General features: G+C 35.6%; 1 protein-coding gene across 1 annotated transcript in view; it reads left to right on the forward strand.

The window, feature by feature from the left end:
- WDR70 (WD repeat domain 70) overlaps positions 1-19,966 on the forward strand; it is a 135,625-nt gene that overhangs the window by 7,542 nt on the left and 108,117 nt on the right. The window contains exon 5 of the mRNA XM_015615245.2: positions 1,330-1,525. Within this exon, the coding sequence (XP_015470731.1) occupies positions 1,330-1,525 (196 nt within the window). The remainder of the gene's footprint in view (positions 1-1,329; positions 1,526-19,966) is intronic.

The raw sequence follows: 19,966 nt of genomic DNA on the forward strand, positions 1-19,966 counted from the left end.
GCTCCTGCTCTCCCTAGCAGACACCTGTCTTCTAGAACCAAGACACCCTCAAAATACCGAAATGTTTGATTTGATCAATTTCCTTCTCAGGAAATGAGAGAATGAGAAAGGTAATTAGGAAGAAAGGTAGGTACTCTTCTTGGGTGTCTTTGTAAAGATCTGAAAATTTGAGACTCAAGGACTGGAATGGCCTCCTTGAATCATTATGTTGTATACATCTTTCTCACTGGCACAATGTGTACTTGGTTCCATTCCAAAACTGAGTGGTTTGGCTTTTGGGGAAAAACTGTGTGGCTTGCTAGTGTAGGAATGAATATCAACTTTCAAAATGCAGATTTTTTATGTATAGTATTATGAAGTTAGTTTTGAGGATAGCTTACTTGAAGAACCCAATTTGTGCCTCACATGCTGGAAAACCTTCTCTTTGGTAAAAGAATATTGATTGCCCAATTATTGTAGCACAAGAGAAGCTCTTTTTATTTGAGTTAGATTTGTTTGGTAACCATATTCTGATCTAGGTCTTTAAATTAGACAAGCTGTCAGGCAAACCCTGCTCTTCACTGTAGCATCTGAGGACCTCAGTCATGTTGGTTTTAGTTTATTCTCTTTTCTTCCTGAAGTACAGTTCCAATTACTTATCCAACAGATGTTTTTTTCTGTGTGACTTAGCACCTGCTTGTACAGCTGGTTCTGGAGGCAAAGCAGGGTAGCATTCTCTGTAACAATTACATAGGTCAGAACCAATTTTCTTAGTATTTTATTATTTTCCTGAAGTTTGGTGTTTTTTATTACAGTTTTAAAGTGATAACCTAAACTTTAAAAAAAACTCAAACAAAACAATACCTCTATAGTTTAACAAAGAAACAGGAAAGGACGACTATGTTTTTCAGCCTTCTCACTTAAAATTTTGAGAATATAAGCTCCCAAACAAAGTCTTGAAAGTTGAGCTGCTCTCTCTGAATAGACCTGCCCTTTCAAGCGGTGTGGCTTGGGAACTGCCAGCAGAGGGAGTGCGGCTATTTTGAATAAACTTCACAAACGTAGAGACAACTACTCAGCTTTTCAGAAATTTCCATGTGCCAAAAATAATGTGTTTGTGCAACCGATTTGTGAAACAGCAGAATGGTAATTTAATGTAACTTTTGGAACTCTTTAGAGTGTTTCAAAAGATGGTGGTGGGCCTTCATTCTGTTAATGAAAATTAGTGTGCGTTTTGCTGCTAATTTTGGTGTCTTCTGATTTACAAGAGTGCTTAACGTATTTTATCTGAAAATCATAGTGGAAGTGACAATATTCTTCAAATAGTAATGTTTTAAATTTTCCTTGTAGAGAGGCAGTGTGTAGTGAAAGTGAGGACAACTCAAATGAGGCATTAAGTGGTCCTTCGATGCAATCCCAGAGTTCTGCTAAAGGTCCAGCTGAGGATACTGATGATGATGAAGAATTCATCGGGCCACCACTTCCCCCTGGGTTCAAGGACAGTGATGACGACAATGACAATGATGATACAGAGGAGGAAGATAATGTAAGTAGTTTGTTTCTCTTTAATGTTTTAATCCTTTGAATGAGCTCTGATTTGTATGTGTGTCATTCCTTTTTGATGGAATTTCCAGGTGATGTATGACTTTTTCAAAATGCAGGTTTTCTGTTTTTCTTGCACTTTTTCTCTGTTTCTAATGGTAATCCATCAAATTCAAATAATTATTTTTATTTAAAAATGTCAGGATTTAAAATAAAAATATGCATGAGTGAGTCTCAAGGGAAATTCAACATCAATTAGTGTATATTGTTTACTTTTTTGTTTTCATGTTATGAAAGAAATAGATAAGTAAACATTTAATATGGCTATTTTAAATTGTTTATTTCCCAAAGCATATGTAGATTTTTGTATGAGAAAGAGGAGGCAGAGGTAGGCTTGAATCTGGGGAGAACAATTGTGCCAGAACTGTTTTTAGGAAATTAAGTCTGATAACTGAGGGCTTTTTGGTTGGGTGTTTGTTTGTTTTTTTTTTTGTTTTTGTTTTTGTTTTTTTTAATTGTTTATTTGTGTTTGATTTGCTTTTTTCTAAATAAGTACCAGACCTATTTGTTGTTAAGAGTAGAGATTTTTTTATCTATGTTGAAATCAAGAGAACCCCTAACAGCCTAACTTTGGTATCACAGATATTCAGTTAACCAGCCTTCTTGTATTTAATTAAAAGGCATCTGGATCTAGCACTGGGTGATGTGGTTTAAGGGTTACAGTGGTAGTGCAGTGTTGGACAGAATGATCTTAAAGGTCTCTTCCAACCTTGATTATTTGATCGTTCTGTGAAAAGATTAATGGTTTGATGTTTGTTCTTCAAAACTGCCTGGATCGAATATTTTGTGGCATTGGGTTTTGTGTGATGGTTTCCATGTGTAACAACAGTGATAGAAGTCTTGTGAAAACAGCCTTACTTTTTGCTGTTTTGAACCATCTTCTAACAGAAGAAGATCTGTGTGTCCTGTTACATAAATGTAAAGCAAACTAAAAAACCCTGAATTTCCAGTTGTCCCAAGGCTTTCCTTTTGATTTTTCTTTTGTTTTTACCGGGGATCAGTTTTTTTTTTTTCTTTTTCTATAACATCTCTTACCTTGCATGTTTTTAACTTACAATTTAAAGTTTAGAGATCTCATTTTAAATGCTTGAGAGGAACTTCTTAAGTCATGACATGAGTAATTCTTAGAGTGAGCCTAAACCTATGTGATGACAAAGTTTTCTTGTTTTGTTTTTTCTTACTTACAGGGCATAAGTGGTGGGAAATTGTGGTGTCTTAGATATTTACATCACTTCACCTAATTAATTTGATTCACTTGTTGCCTGTGGATTTCTTTAATTGTCAGACTGCACATTTTAGTTCCGTATCTCCTGTGATTGTATCTGTACCCTGCAGATGACTTGTTCTGTCTCAGGGAACCATGCAGAGATAAATACAGAATTTTCTTTGAGAATGACACAAAACCTAAATTTAATCACTGTTGACCTGTGTCAGAAATTATCTTAACTTTTTAGCTGTCAGGGCACTGTGGAGTTGGTGTCTGTTCCTGAGGGCATCATAGACTCAGTGGGTTTAAGTTGCTTTGGGTCATGTTGTACTAAAATCACTATTTATTTTCTGCCAGCTTCTTCAGGATGCCAAAGGCAAAACTATTTCCAGGAACAGCTGACTTTATGTTAGCCTGTCTTTCTCAGTAGTCACTGTGCTGAGTGGCTGCTTTAATTTCTAACAAGACACTGGTATTTATTTTTTATTCATACGTATTTGAATAATATGCTACAACTGGCTTGATGAAGTTACTGGCAACCAGAGTTAAAAGACCTTAATGAAAAGTTTCAGACAGAAAGGTAACTTGCAGTCTGGTGTGATTTAAGTTCGTCTGAACTTAAGACAATAGTTACAAAACAGTCTAGAATAGATTTGGTTGAGAATAAGCAGAGCAGCAGAAATATGAGACTTGTGGGTTTTCAGTCTAAACAGTTAATTTATAACTGGGGAGATTTTGTGTCAGTGTGAATGCCAGAGGCCTTTGGGGTCTACAGCCTTCCCTTACTGCTGCTCATGAACTCAGTTGTTTTCTTTCCTGTGAAGGGAATCAGGAAGCAGCTGTGCTTTCCTGGTTTCCTGTTGATCGATTGGTGATCACAGTATGATCTTGCGAGGCCCAAGGAAGGCAGGTGTTGCAGTTGTGAGAACCCTGTGATTCCTTTCTTTTGCTTGTACATAGCCTGTGGTCGGTTTGCATGGGTGCAGAACTGAGATGGGAGGAACTAAAAGCTGAATATTTTTCTACCCAGACGTAGTCTGAGACTTTCTCTCTTTTATTATCGTATTTTGTTGCTGAAGTGATTCCTTGAAAACACAAGTGTCTGTGGTTTTGATCCTGAAGGAATCAAATTTTTCTTTAGTAGTTCTAGGTGCTGCAGTGTATAATTTATAATCTGAAGTCTTGTGAATTTTGTATGACAGATAAAATACACAAAAATGGCTTCATCCTGACATTTCCCACTGTTTCTCAAGCCTGACGTCAGATGTGGGTTTTTTTACACTATTGCTTGTGCAGTCTGTGCTTTCTTATTACATACTGTCAGTAAAGATGTTTGTCAAATTTGGCTTGCTATGAGGCAGACAACTTTAGAGACCAGGGTTGGCCCAAAACTGCCCATCTCACATGAGTTATTTTACTGGATAAACATTAAGGTGGAAGGAGTAGGTGGTAGTTATTTTCTTTGATGGGAGATTTTCTTCCATCTTGGTGTTTTTATGGGAAAATTACTAACTGCAGTTAATTGCTGAATGTTTTGAATTGGCACTGGTATTTTTTGAGTGTTATGCATTTTTGTAATTTGCATAAATCACCTGTGATGCAAACCAAACATAATTTTTGTAACAGAACCTTAGTTATTGTATCAAATGTCTGAATTGTGACTTGAGGTACTTTTTTCCCCCCAAATTGACCTAAGTTCATTTGTTATATGCAAGTCATTATGTTGCTGTTTTAAAGGATTTTTCTGTGTTTGTTTAATCTGTGTTGATACTGATGATTAGTTACACTTAACCAATAACTGTTTAGATTAAATGACTTCCTAATTTAATATCATTCACTTCCATTTGTGTAAAAAGTGTTGATTCTTAACAAACCACATTATGCTTGTGAGTATTTATCCAAATGCATTACAGTGCTTGTTTTGTAGTAGTGTAAGGAATAGTGCTCTATCTAATAAATTTTAAGGACAGTAGGTACATGTGGTATTAATTCCCTCTGATACTTTTCCCTTGGTTTTGTATCCTCTTTTATTTAAAAGGCTTGCATTAATTTGGAGAGTGAGGAAAGTTAAAGCTGGTTATTTGAGTTGTGATCAGCACTTGCTTTTTCTGTGGTGCCTTTTCTTCTAATGGTATAAAAATCTGGTGGGATCATCAGTGTCCATTTATCACATGGTCATAAGCTGTGAGGGGGAGGGAGGAAGCAGAACATCTTCTGTAGGGTGAAGTTTTTCAGGCATGGTTTATCCTGTGATGTAAACCTCTCTAGAAAATTTTAGGAAAGTAATTAAAAGAGAAAACAGCTTATTTTACAAGAGGGCAAATGGATAATAAGGACAATATTGCATGTGGTATATTTTGGTTTGGAAAATAGGGTAGAGGCTTAGTCAGCTTTTTTCCCTGGCAAAATGCACTGTGAGTCTGTCTGATCTCTGTGCACTTAAAATCTGAAGAGGGACAAAGACTAGCAAGAGTGGTTGTGTCAGTGTTGGTAGGTAGACAGGTTTAAATCTAGTACCTGCACATTTTTCAAGGGAATGGATGACATGTGTTAGAGGACTTTAGAAACAGAGTGTGTATTTGTTAGTGCTGTCTTCTACATACATGTCATTAGAAAATATGCTGAGATCTTTAACAAAACTTAATGTAGTGTTAGCACACTTTATCTGGTTTGAGGCAACCAGTAAAGGTTGTTGAAGATTTTGCCAGATGGATTTGCAAAGATTTGCCTTCTATTTGGAGCCGAGTTACAGTTCATTCTTCTTTGGAACAGAAACTCTTTCCCCCTGCAACACCAAAGGGATACTAATCATGTTGTAATGTCCCTGAAAAAAAGTACAGCCTTGGGCCTCTTCATGGCCCAAGGCTATACTCTGATTTGGCCTGTTTCCAAAATGATAGCATAGTTGTGTTCAGGTTTTAGAATTGTTTGGAGATATTTTAAATTTTTTTTTCAGAAGTTTAACAGGACATACTGGTAATACTTGTTCATAATGGAAGAAAACCATTTCCTGCTGATTTAGATGGAGAATTTAAATAGACTGTAATTGCTCCAATTAGAATTTGGCTATGGTACCAGACTAAAAATTATGGTGTTGTAAAAATAAATAAACGGTGTGGGAATTTTTAGTCATCCTAAGGATTTGTAAGATTTAGACTGAGAATTGTCTGCCCTGTAACTGCTGAATCTTATTTATCCAGTCATGTTTCATCGTGTCTAAAGAGGAAAAAGTATAGTAAGCTGAACAAAGCAATTTTTTGTATGCAACAGAAACAGAAAAGTGTCGTTTGAGGGTGAGAGACATTACCTTATAAATAACTCTAGTTATTGAGAAAAAAATAGGTAGCAGCTAACCATTATTTGCAATTTGCTTGTGTTACCTTCCTGTATAAACATGAAGCAAATGCTCTTTTCATATGCATGTTATGTTCTTATGTCTTAACAATGAAAATGAGGTAAATGTATTTTATTTATATTAAACTTGGAACAAATTGTGGCATTTTTTTTAAATGATCATGAATGTGGCTACTGGTGGTACTAAGATTGAGAAAAAATATATCCAAAGTTAATTAAAATAGATTTGCAAACTCTGAAAAAATTAGAAGAAAACAAAATAATCAATCTCTGTCTTCCAATGTGAGAGAATTAAACAGAAGCTGTAAAAAAAGGAATGCTCAAGAAACAGAGGTTATCATATGGAGAGGAAGCTAACAAGTTAATTCCCTTAGGGAATGTTGGTCTTTCAAAAAAGGCATGGGGTGTTTGCTCATCTCCTCTTCAACGAAGTGCCCCAGAGTTCATGATTACCCGGTGTTTCTAGAGTGTTCTTGCAAGATGTCTGTTGCTTAATTCTGCAGAACTTAATAAGGCCAAGCCTTCTCTGTTACATGTAACACCATGCTTTCTGGTGAATGGTATTTTAATTAATTTGGAATATGACAGAATATGAAAAGTTTTAGAATCTTTCCCCTACGGAAAGGTACTTAGAGTCCTGTGAGTTTGTTTCCAGAAGTATTTTGTGGGAACATTAAGAGTCATATATTTGTTGACTGTGAGGTGCTTCAAAGTTAGAGAGGTGATTTTACCAGTATTAAATAAAATGTGATACAGAACATAATTATAGTTTTTACTGCCCTTTTAAACAAAGTTCAGAGATCTTCTTATGTCCTGTTTTTACTTTTTATCAGCTCCTTCAGAGACCCTTTACCAGGTCAGCTTTAGCTGGTATAGCTTGTAGAAAGCATTCTTCAGGAGCTGCTGGTACCACTTTGAAGAGGGAGCTGTTAAGAGTGATACAAGGTGTTCTTCATCTTAAGGCCAGATATGCTGTGGATGTAAATTTTCCACAGTTAAAACATGGGATCCTCATGCTCAACCCACCAAGACCCTTGATTTCTTTTTAGCCAGAAGATTTTGTGGAAGGTAGTGTCTTCTATGGTGCTTGAAGGGATACTAGACTTTCGATTCTTTTTTCTGCCAAGTATCTTTAAGGCATGCATAACCTTGAGCCTGTACAATGACCTACCCCTTTAGAAAAAAAAATAAATCTAAGTCTTTCTCAGCATGTATTCTGCATGTTTATCTCAATCACAAGAGTATCATGTTTGAATCACTATTATTTAACAATGGGTAGTTGCAGTGGTACATAGAATGATATATGCAATGCAGTGGTGTACATTGGTACGTGCAATGGTATTTGAACATTCTATCCTGATTATTACTTTCTGTATGTCCAGTAAAAGTTGGGATCTTTGGAGGTGAAGATACTGAAATTAGCTTAACTCTTTGAGAACTAAAAACACAGTCAAAATGAAGTAGTGACTGCCTCTTTACCTGATGCTAGATGCATTTTGTTGTGCAGTTGTGAGAAATTTTCAATATACTTTTAAAAAGAAGCACAAATAGCATATTGTTTCTATCAGTGTTAAAATGTATAAATTTTTTTAAAATTTGGCAGGGGAACTAACAGCAGTGGTCACACTGTATTCAACTTTGTTGGCATCACTATGGAAAACACAAATTGAAGAAAGCAGGTTTTCTCTGTATTTGCCTCCGTATTTGGCATGTGAGTGTTGTCTGTTTGAAAAATTATTTGTCCTCTAAACAGAATAATGAGAAATACAGGTACAGAGTACTCTTACTTGAATCAAGGGGAAAATAAAGTGGGTGATAACAAGTACTTGAAATATTTATGGTGGGGGGATGAATAAATAATTTAAAAGGATTGGATTTGAAGGAAGAGTGTAAGTGACATGCAGTTACACTTCCTCCCCGAAACAAGTCTTCACAGGACTTTTGATGAACAAATGATTTATGTTAAACTATTGGAAGTGCAGACCACTCCAGTGGAGTCCTTGGAGAGCAATTTTGTTGATTCTAGGAATGTCTGCTGTTTGTTTAAAAGATGGTTTTGGATTTTTATGAATGTGAGACTACCACACGTATTGTTTTACAACTGCTGCAATGGTGTCTTTTATTTGCAGGTGAGCACTTAGCAGTATATAGGGACTATGTATAGACTTGATGCTAACAGTATCCAGATCACACAACAATCACACTGAACTTCCTTCCTTTTCTCCTGCTGATCCTTTTCTTTGTATTTTAAAGCCTAATAAAATTATTTTCAAATTTTTAAGATCTTGGATAGTATTTTACTGCATTACCTTGTGTTCTATTCATGAGTGTTTATTTGACATACCATTGTAACTAAAGATTAATAAATATTCAAATAACCAAATATGGAAAGAAGAAAGACTTCTTTTCTGATTTCCTTTCATAAACCAATATAGTTACTTTCTCCAGAGGATCTGAATAATCATAAATGATCAATTGTATGACTTTCTACTAACAATGGCTTTTTGTGAAATTCTGAGGCTTTTGAAACGGGCTTTTGTAAACTATTTATTCCTTTATTTTACTTAGGAGCATTTTAATTTTACACATTATCAGTTTTAAATCTGTTGGTACTGCAGAAAAATTTTTTGAAAAGTCTCGATTACTTAATGACAGTTAAGATAGAGACTTCTTTTTCAGTTTTCTTGTAAGATCCTGCATCTGTTTATATAAGAGCATTAGTTTCTTAAGCAAAAGTTGCATTCATATAAGCGTCATATGCAAGAACAGCAAAAAGGTGATGTTACATAACCCTTACTTCCCAATTTAAAATGAATAGTTCAGGCAAGACCTTTATGTGGTAGTGTTAGGGAGCTTCCCATTGAGCCTTCTAAAATAGGGCTTAATGGAAATATCTAATAGATAGACTTCTCATGAAGCTCATGTTCATTATTTAAGGTTGGATGATTATATCCATTTTCATGTAAATATTATGTTGACTTCAGTGGGACTGCAGGCATGGGACTGCAGACATAGACCTCCAGTTTTGTGAGTGGGAGTGAATATGCATATTTAATGAAAGTTGCAGTGGTAACTTTGCTTATATACTATTAATAAGGCAGAAGACACAGACAAAACCTAGTGTGCTTCAACAAGAAAGAGGGTTATTTGTGACATTCAGTTTTATTTCCAAGTTCAATTAGTTGACCAGTGTTAAATAAATGAAAGTGTATGGTGTGTTTCAGCAAAGTGTACTCTCAAGGTGGAGATAAAAAACTCATGAGTGGAACAGTCTGCTTAACCATAGTACTGCCAGCTAACATCAATATGCTTCTTTCTTCTTTTTTTTTTTTATTTTTTAAGTATTTTTCCCCCCCATAATTGCATAGAGGGACAGTGACCACAGATGCACACCAGCCTTCCTGGAACTTTTAGTAGTCTGACATAGTTTCCACAGCCCTCTTTAGCAGCTAGCTTGGAACAGTTTTTAGAGCAAGTAGAACTATGTCAAGATTTTGATTTGGATTATTTGGATGTGTGGAATTAATTTCAGTGAGCATTCTCATGTGGTGAAACACAGGGTTTTAAATAAGGGTTGAACTCAGTCAGACATAGTGACCTTTTGCAGTACAGAAGCCCCTTAGGTCATCTTTCATATAATAATGAGTATGAACCATGTCATGATTTGGGAATGGTATTCCCCGATTTAGTACTCCCATTAAAAAGAAAATATGAGCTGCTCCCCTCCCTCTCTCTGGTGGGACACACAAAAGGCAGAGATCAGAGGGGTTTAGGTAAGAACAATTTACTGGAAAAAGCAATGGATATGAAAGCAAAGAGCAACAGCAAGAATAGTAGTAATCAGAGTGTGCAGGGAGAAGATGCTTCACATGGAAAATGGTCTCCACACCTGGGACAGTTAAGCAAAGTTGACTGGAAGTCAAGTCAAGTTGACTTGAAGTTTTGGTGACTGGAAAAGGTACGCCCTTCCTCTTTGAAGAGTCCCTTTGCCCTATCCCTGGCGCTGACATGAGGTGTAATTGAGTAGTATAGTGTCTTGTCCATGCCCTGTCATGCTGAACTGGCATAGAACCAGGACAATGCAGGAAATAAATTCTGGAACAGCTATAGAAATCAGGAATAGAACTTATTTTTCTACACATGACCAAAACTTTATTGTGGAAAAAAATGGCTTTGAAGAGTTCTTTTACTCAATTAATTAATTCAGGTATCTAGAATGAAAGCAGGAGCTACAGGTCTAATTGATAAGATTTATTTTCATGGAAATGTTAGAAAGTCTAGCTTGTTTTTTTCAGTTAAGTATTTCACAAATATCACAAATATAGTGATACTTCCCCATCACTTACCATAAGGTGTGTATTTCTAGATTAATTCAGGTGTCAGAAAGAGGTGATAACCTTTATTAGAGTTGTAATGTCCTACCAATGAGGACAAATTTTATATTAATGTCTGCCTCTAGCTTATGTGAATTAGTTGTTCTTTTCCTATTATGTACTACAGGTAAACCATGGGACTTAATGCTTTTATTTAAAGATGGAAACAAAAAAAAAATAATCATGTTATACATATAGCCTTTTCCTTTTTTCTCTCGTGATAAAATTGGACTTGTCAACTTTGGAAGATTAGTTGGAGGATGGAGAAGTTACTTAGGATTTATGTAGCAGCGTGTTTCTTTCTTAGCTCAGTAATCTTAAAAGTTTCATGCGTTGTCTGGATTTATAAAGGGATCTTTTTCTAACCAGCCTTTTACTTATGTGCTTTGGAACATGCTGGTCTCTGCAAAGAAGGCAAATGCACATATCAAGCTATGTGTGGCATCTCTGGGCGTCAGCTGGCTTTCAGTGCCACCAGATTTGTAACTTTTTGCAGTTCAAACACTCTGGGTATGTCTCTTGCAAAGTAACTGCTTGTTGTTTTAAATATAAGAGTAAAGGTATTTCTCAGTGACATTCCTTCCTAAAGCTCATTTGCTGCCTTTTCTACTGAGTACCAAAAATGTCAGAAATGGAAATTCAGAAGAAAGTTTAAGTAGCTTAATCATCTTTGGAGTCTACAAACTGCCCATGCCTGTTCTGTAAGATCACTGTGACACAGAGTGCTGAATCATTTAAATGACAACCTCTTCCTGGTCTACAGTATCAAGACTTGGTCTTTTTGAGCATTCTATGCCATTTTAGATGTCTTAAGACCATCTAAAAATAAATTGGTTTTTATCTCCATATATTTTTCCTGTAGAAAATAATAAAATTCTGGAGAAGATGTAAACACCCATGTACTTGTTGCTTTTTTTGTATCACCTATGTTTTTTCCATACATTTACTTTTCCTCATGTTTAAAAAAAGCTGTCTCATTTGGATGACATGCATGGGAGCGCAGGCACACAAGTTTAAATGTTGGGTCACACATAAGAGTGTGATCATTTTTGACTCATTAGAAGTATATAATCCAAATTTAAATTCTAGAAATAACAATGCCAGAGTAAACTTCACAGTACATCTCAATAGAAAATAGTTCAAGAATTCTGACATGGATTTCTTTTTTTTCAACGGTATAATAACTACTTGTTTTAATAACTTCATTTGTTTTAACTTGGCATTTATTACATTCATTTTCTCAGAGTCCTTCAGAGTTGTTTCTCTGTTCTATGATTAAATGCTGCCTTATCTAGCATTTTCTTTGGTAAGGACAGGCAGCTGATTTGGTTTGGTTTTGTTTTTTTCCCTTTTTCTTTTTTTTCAGACCAGTTCTCTGAAAGAGCACTTGATTGCTCTTCCTAAGGTGCCTTTAGGTGTTCTGTTGATCCTCTGTGTCCCATTCCTCCTTGTATCCCTATCTATTGTGACTCACATATTTGTAATTTTGTCCTTTCTGTGAAGGAATTAATGAAAAACATGTTTTAAATAACAAATTTTATATTTGTTTATTTATTTGTTTACATTTATGTTTGTATTTGTGGCAGTGCAAGCCTGTGAATATAAAGTTTTTGCATTGGACAACTGCAATTTTAAAAGCAGATTCTTCCAATTAACTCTAAATTAATGGTGTAAGGCTTAGTCCAGTTACTGTCCAGAAATATTTTTCTTATGGAAGACAATTATGATACATTTAATGGACAGTGAATTTATGAGAAAGTCTAATGGTAGTTTCCTGTGATTTCTCCAAGTCTTGTTGTCCAAATAAGAAATTGCATTCTGTTTCCAATGAATGAATAGTAGTAAAATAATTCAATGCATTTTCAGCAGAAATATTAATTCCTCTGAGTAAAATGAATGCCACTAAATCTAAATCAGTTATAACAACGCTATTTATAAAGTTATAAAGTAAGCATCTGCTCAATTCACATGATAGTTATGAAAACTGGTCCTATCCTGTAAAAAATATATTTGTCAGCTGTAGTTTAACTCTGTAGTTTAATGCAATTTGCATTAGTTTACCTCTTGAGAATTGTCTCATAGTGTAGGAACTAATGGAAGTTGCAATTCTGTCTAGTACTTTTAAGGGAGTATACTCATAATGGACTCTGCAACCAAGTTTGAGTGGGTGGGAGAATATGACAGAAGTTAAGCAAGTACTCTGGTAAAATTTTGTGTCTAGTTGCATCTTGTGGATGGGTGTCTGAAGAAGAATTAATGTTACTCTGAGTAATACTTTAAAGTGTTGAAAATTTCCAAAGTATGGGGAGAAAAATAAATTAAAAATGTGGGATTGCAGATTCATGTTTCCTTCTGATAATTATATATTTATCAAATCTACTTTCCAAGTAAAGTAAGAAGATTTTATTTTTCTGGAGTCGAACTTGGCACTTCTTGTGTTTTCACTTTTTTGTAATATTAGTTACTGATATATATATATATATAAACCAAATTTATGTGTAAATGAAAAGATATTTTAATGCTGTGTTTTCTCTTACGATTACACAGCTAATTAGCTGTAATTAGAGGTTATTAGCTCATTTTCAGAACTAAACCAAGCAGGAGAATTTCACAGTAACTAGAACTTTCTAGAATTTCCTTTCTTTTTGGTTCAGAGCTTCTTGCAGGTATTGAAGTTTTTGTAGATAAAGAAAATGAAATCAGTAGTGATTGTACCACAGATCATCCTAAAGAAAGATCATTGGTAGGCTTAGGCTTTCTGTGTTAGGAAGCTGTCTTGCAGGCCAAGAGCTGATGAGAATCCAAACATGTGCAGAATGTTTCTATTTGAAATAAGTTGAATAAATAATATTTCATTTATCTTTAACTGTAACAACTTATCTTTCATCAAAGAAAACAACTCAGCTTTAGATTTTGTACGGTTTTTGAAAATACTGTGTGGCAGCCCCTGACAATGCACTGCCTGACCTTGCTCTGTGCCATTCTTCTTGTAGAAAAGGCATGCAGGAGGCACACTGACAATAATCTCTCAGCTTGGCACTTTTACAGTGAGAAGGGCTTACTGTGTAAGCATGAGGCTTAACATACCATACCTTGTTGTAACTGCAAGTTCTAAGAAGGTCATCTCAGGTCTTTCATCCTTTGGGGTGGGTAGGTTAAATTCAGTTCGTAGTAAGTGCAGTTCATATTAAAGCTTATTGGTTATTTGAGTTCTTTAAGTGCCGGTTTGTGGCCACTAAAACAGTACATATCATTTGGAGCAAATATATAATGTTATGAAAAATTCCAGTATCTTAGCTAGAACTCTCCCACTTCCTTTATTGTGCAAAATTTTAATAGTGCAGTTTCTTCTGCCCAATCCCTGTCAGTATGTATATATACTTGTAAGTCCTTGATATCTACAACCAGCTGCAAAAATCTATTTATATGTATTTGCTCACTCTTTCTGGCTTCTTCCCTCACCTATAGTCCATGCTACTGGAATTGTTCAGTATCGTAGTGACTGTGAGGATTTCAGAATGCATGAGTAACTTATAGTAGGTTTTAATGGTTTTTGTACCTGTTTGTCTCAAATTGATGATTTTGTTTTAAGAGCAGGATTCTTTTGCTTTCTCTGTTTCCTTAATTCTGTATTACACTGAAATTCCAAGGGTTAGTGGTTCACAGGCTACCCAGTGTCAGGGTTTCTGCATTGTAAAGGTTTTCACATTTTAATAGATTGCCCTACACAGTCATTTCTGAAAGAATCGATTTATATAGTGAATACTAAGTTCTCTAATTTTATTCACTAAATAAGGCAGTTTCTCCCTGTCTATAGCCGTTTATCAGATCTCACTAGAGGAACCTAAGACAAGGGGTTGCTTTCTTTACACGGAGATCCATTTTTGCTGTCTCAGACTGGATATTACTTGTGGTAGCTAAATGAACTGAGGATCCAGAGTACCTGAAATGTATGATAGGGAAGGCCAGGTAAATTCTGAAAGCAAGCATGTAAAGAAAAGTGCCTTCAAATGACCTGTACTTTGCAATTTTTCTGTAAACAGAATAATGTTTTTCAATAATGGCATTGAAAAACTCACTGTGAAACAGTTTGTTTTGGAAGCATGCCTACTGTCCATTTTATGTGGCTTCCAAGAGGTGAAATGTAAATTCTTAAGAAGCTTGGGAAACAGTTAAATCTGGGACAACAGTAGATATTATGTGAGATAGCATTAGTTTCAGAACTAAACCATGTCATTTTGTGGATCACATGTTCAAGGGGGATGTCAAACATGAGGTTAATGTGAAGAATTTGGGCTTACAGAACAAATTCCAGAAACAGGAGTTAAATGCTGCCCAAGTGCAGCAAACTGTGCAAAATTGGGAATCCGTTTTTTGGCTTCCTTATGAGTTGCCTGGAATATGTCCATAACAGGGAATTTGAACAAATATGAGTGAAAAATCTTGGACTGCATTTGATTCAGATCATTATATGGGTCATATGTTCCTTCCCACCACTTCAGCCTTTCCTGTGAAAAGCCAGTAAATGTTTGTAAGCACTCTGCTTCTCGCATGCACATTTTTGGCATATTTTGTACTTTTGTTTCTTTTTTGATGGAATAGCATGTTTGACTTGCTTATTACAGGGGAAGATCTGCTAGAGGATTTTTTGAGCTTGCTTTTTAAATGGAAACAGTAGTTATGGAATCATGTGTTCCTTAGGAACCTCACCAGTCAGCCAGGAGGTATGAAATATAATGGCTCTGTTTTCTCAACAACAAGACTGCACTTGTAATGTAAGCATTATACACAAAGCTTGTTATTTTTCTTCCCTCTTATTGTGGGGGTTTTTTGTTAGTTTTCACATCCCCAGAGGACAAAGGCATGTAGAGGAGCCCTACCAAGAACTTGGGAATGAAAAGCTAGAAATGACCTGGCAGTGTGTCCTTGTAGCTCCAAAAGCTGGGGCTGCCTTCAGAGCCCCGTGGGCAGCAGGGAAGGGAGGGGATTCTGCCCTTCTGCTATGCTTTGTGAGACCCCCCCTGGATCCCCACCATAAAAAGAACCAGGGACCTTTCAGAGTGAAGGGCCACAGAGATGCTCAGAGGGCTGCTGCACCTCTCATATGAGAAAGAGGATGAGAGATTTGGGACGTGAAGAAGAGAAGACACAGGAAACCTTACTGCAGGCTTCCATACCTAAAGGATCCCCACAGGAAAGATGAGGACAAACATTTTAGCAGGGTCTGTAGTTATTGAGGAAGGGGTCATGACACTGAGCTAAGAGAGGGTTGATTTAGCTTAGATACAAGGTTTTTTACACTGAGGCTGATAGAACACTGGAACAGGTTACCCAGAGAGAGATGGTACATCTCTCACACATTGCTCCATCCCTGGAAACGAAATTCAAGTCCAGGTTGAACAGAGATCTGTGCATCCTGATCTAGTTGAGGATACCCCTGTTCATTGCAGGGGCACTGGACTAAATGGCCTTTACAGGCTCCTATCAACTTAAATATTCAATGACTGTTCATAAATAGTAGGCATTAATGATTTCTGTCTTGGTGGAATCTGAGCATCTCAATGAGCAAACTTACTATATTTACTGGAGTATCAGCATAGCACACCTGCAAGGTGGGACAATTTATCATATTTAAAACATACAAGCACAAAAGCATTTGTTATATTGAAAATTTTACAGCAGATCTATGGTAGATCTGTGGTCTTAAATCTGGAGTTCTTTATATCTGTGGACTGTGCTTTTCTTTCCTGACTCTTGCAAAGATAGTAATTGTAGAGTTTCATCTGAATAGCTGAAGTTGCCATCTTTGTACTAGATTGATGTGAACTATAAATCAATTAGTAACTGTTATGACCAAATTGAAGGTGCATATTGTTGTTAATCCATTTCAGCTAGGTTAACAAGTTTATTATATATACAATTAATAGCAATTCCATTTGAATCATGTTCTCCAAACTTTAACTTTAGATTGTGAAAGGAAGATTATTTTCTTGTAACACAAGTAATCTTTGTATAATATGGAGTATCATCAGCAACTCCTTGTGAATATCAAGAAACTTATTGGATAAGGAGAGGTATCATAGGTTGTATCTAATCTAGATTTTCTGTATGTTACGAAAGAAGAAAGATATATGAGATCTTAAATAATGTCAGTAAAAATCTGTGAAATGAGGCATTTCAGTAAGGTATGATGTTGACTTTTTGCGTTCTTTTTCCGTGCACACAGCTAAAATGTTGTCAAGACAATGGATCTTTATTTTAGTCTCAGTTAAAAAGTGAAAGCATTGCTTCTGTGTACTTGCATACCTCAGGCTCCTTAAGGAATGACTATAATAAGTGTTGGATTTAACATCGGTAACATTCCACTGAAAGATGTGTTGAGGTCTTTGTTCTTTTCCTGTATAACCCAGAGCTGAGCCATATTGAACAGATGTAGTTTGATTGCTTTGTAGAAATCAATGGCTCACTGTCTAGTTGTGTGTGTTGTCAGGTTTAATTGTAGTAATTTGGAATTTTCAGACTATGTTACGTGTATGGAAATCAATATTTTTGAGACAATATACGGGAGGGATCTCAACATTTACAGGTACTATAATAAAATATACCATATAAATGCATAGAAGACCAGCATGTTTCATAATTGTTGGACACAATACTTTACAATTGTTTGCTTTATGATTTCAAGTAAAGCCAGGTTATTCACACTGGTTACCATTTTTAACCTAGTACTTAGTATTTGTCTTAAACACCTTGAAAATCATTACAGTGTTGCTGGGTATTACAACCATTTTAGCAATATAAGGTACATAATCTGGCCGTAGTGCACTGCTTTCTTCTGCCATAAGCTTTAGATAAAAGAATACACCTGAGTGAAGCATGAAGGATGGTGTGTTTCTACCAAGCATGGACCTCAAGTCCATACAATATGAAAGTATCTTTTCCTCTTTTCAGATGCATAGTTAAAGTCACTTAGCTGTTTATTCTCATGTCACATTATATAAAATTGTGCTGCTATAAAAGAGAGCTTAAATGTTAATGTTTTGAAGGTAATTTATGGGTGACATGGGAGAATTAGTAATCGAAACAGTAATGGAATTGGAACCAGCTGTGGAAGCTACATAGGAAATTGTTCTTCCTTCCTGCAGTAACAGAGACATGCTGTAATTTTTAACCCTTGTCCTCCTACCTTCACCCTGTGGTTGCAGATCTTCTTTGCATGACTAGCTGGCAAACATACGTACACACAGACATACACTTGTATTCCTTACCCTAGTTATTTGACAAACTTGTAGACAACTGCAGTCATTCCCACTATGTGGAATGTTATACAAAAAATTCTGTCTCTTAAGATCTTGAATTAAACTTTTGAATGAACACCTTTCACAATAACAGCTGTAGAGCTGTTGAAAAGTGGAGTCTGTGGACATCTCTCTCGAGCTGTAATGGTTTAGTTTGCTGACGGTAGTGTGTTTGTGAAGAACAACAGGATTGCTAGGGAATATGAAAAACTTCACCATTGTTGCTGAAAATCTTAGGGTGGATTCCTTGAAATAGGTATTATTTAGTCTCATTTTTTTCATGAGGAAACTGAGGTATGTAGAAGGGAAATAAATTGCATAGTCAAAGGTCAAGGATTGGTCTACACCAATGATGTACTGTTTTAATTTTGGTCATTAAAACACAAACAACTTAGAAGAGGTGGCTTGCTAATGAGGTTGCCATTATACTGGTAGAGAGGTTGTATTACCCTGATGGTTATGAAATGCTATGCTAACATGTTTACCAGAAGTCTTAAAATGAGCATAGGGCTCTTTTTTAATAGGAGGAAAAATGCATTTTATTTCAGTTGTAGTAATATCATTTGTGTTTTAGATAGCAATGCCAAATATTGATCATCTATTGGTTGCATTGTTTTTTTAAGTTTTGATGAGCCCAGGATTGTATTGCTGTTGATGGAAGTAATTTCACTGCTTACACTTGCAAAAGAAGCTTTAATACTTATTCTACTGCATATGTAATTTTAACATACTTCCATAGAAGTGCATGTAACTAAAACTGGGTTTTTCTGCATGAAGTAGCAAAACAAAGGCGTAGTAGTATTATTGACTTTTTAAATATATAGAGGGGAGCAATATTTTTTTGAAAAAAGATATTTAACTTGGTACATGTTTCTGAATTGGAAGATACTTCATAAGTACTTGATTTTGACAGAGGTTAAATCTAGAGAACAGTAAAGCTATTTTAAAGAGTGAAAAACATCTAAGTGTTCATGGTTTATCTTGGTAAATCAGGTGAAAGAACTTCATGCTCTTTATTCCCTCAAGTTTGTCAAATGGTAGTAATGATGAAGTGTCTGTATAGTTTAGATAAAAGATGTTTTGGAGCAAGTTTAATGTAAATAATGAAGTGAACTGGCTAGCAGGCTAAAAACTGTTATACATTAATGAATGTTAAGTTCAGTCTGGTTATGCATCCTGTGTTCAGGTTTTGGATTTTTTTCATGTGTGTCTTTTACAGCATATTCCTTGTGGTAGAAATTCCACGTGGACTCTGTGGTAGAAAATTCTACACAGGCTGAGTGTAAAATAGGTGAATGCCTGTTTGCTTCTGAGCTAAACATTTGGCACTTCTACTCTAAAAAATTCAAAGTTCACAATTATTTGTCCTTTCTGATGTCATAATTAAGCTATGGTTTGGAAACTACCAACATGAACAGAGTTTTCCCAGTTTATTTTATTTTTCCTCATTGTCAGCTGATCTATGGTTGTGTGAACCAGTAATATTTTGTATTTTTTTACCGTAGTGAAAATGTGACTAGTTTGTTGGTATGTGGCAGTTGTAATAGTTTCAGCAAATTGGAAGTATTTATATTTTTATTCATTTGGAACTGAGAAGATAATGATGAAACAGATGGGTGGTTATATGAGTGGAATGTAACTGGAATACTCAGCTTAAGTAAATATGTCTCCAGAAACTGCAGAGGAAAGTTGAATGACTCCAGGCAATTTTAGATTGAAATCAGTTTTATCAATGATTATAACTTGTTTTAGAAAAGGCTCAAGAGAATTTCTTTGGGATACATTGTGAGAACAATTCCCAGGTCATAATCATTAATATAAACTATGACTTCATAAATCAAAGGCTTGTTACAAATTTAGAAGTTTATCTGAATGAGATTTTGGAATCTAGATGAAAAATAGCAACCTCCTGAAATCTGTCTAAAAGTAGCCCCCACAAGACAAATCAAGCAGGCTTTTTTCTGTACTTTAGAAGTATGATGTTTATGTCTAAAAATGGTGCTTGCAAACATGCTGACATTTTATTTGTAATACCTTTCCTAAACTGCCAAGCCATTGGAGTCTTTTCAGAAAGGGATGTGCTGGTAAGTGGCATGAAAAGGAGGGGAGAGTTAATTGATGTTACCTGTTGTGTGTGGCACAGGCCCTCAGTT

This window comes from Parus major, chromosome Z (assembly GCF_001522545.3).
Source record: "Parus major isolate Abel chromosome Z, Parus_major1.1, whole genome shotgun sequence".
Taxonomy (NCBI): Eukaryota; Metazoa; Chordata; class Aves; order Passeriformes; family Paridae; genus Parus; species Parus major.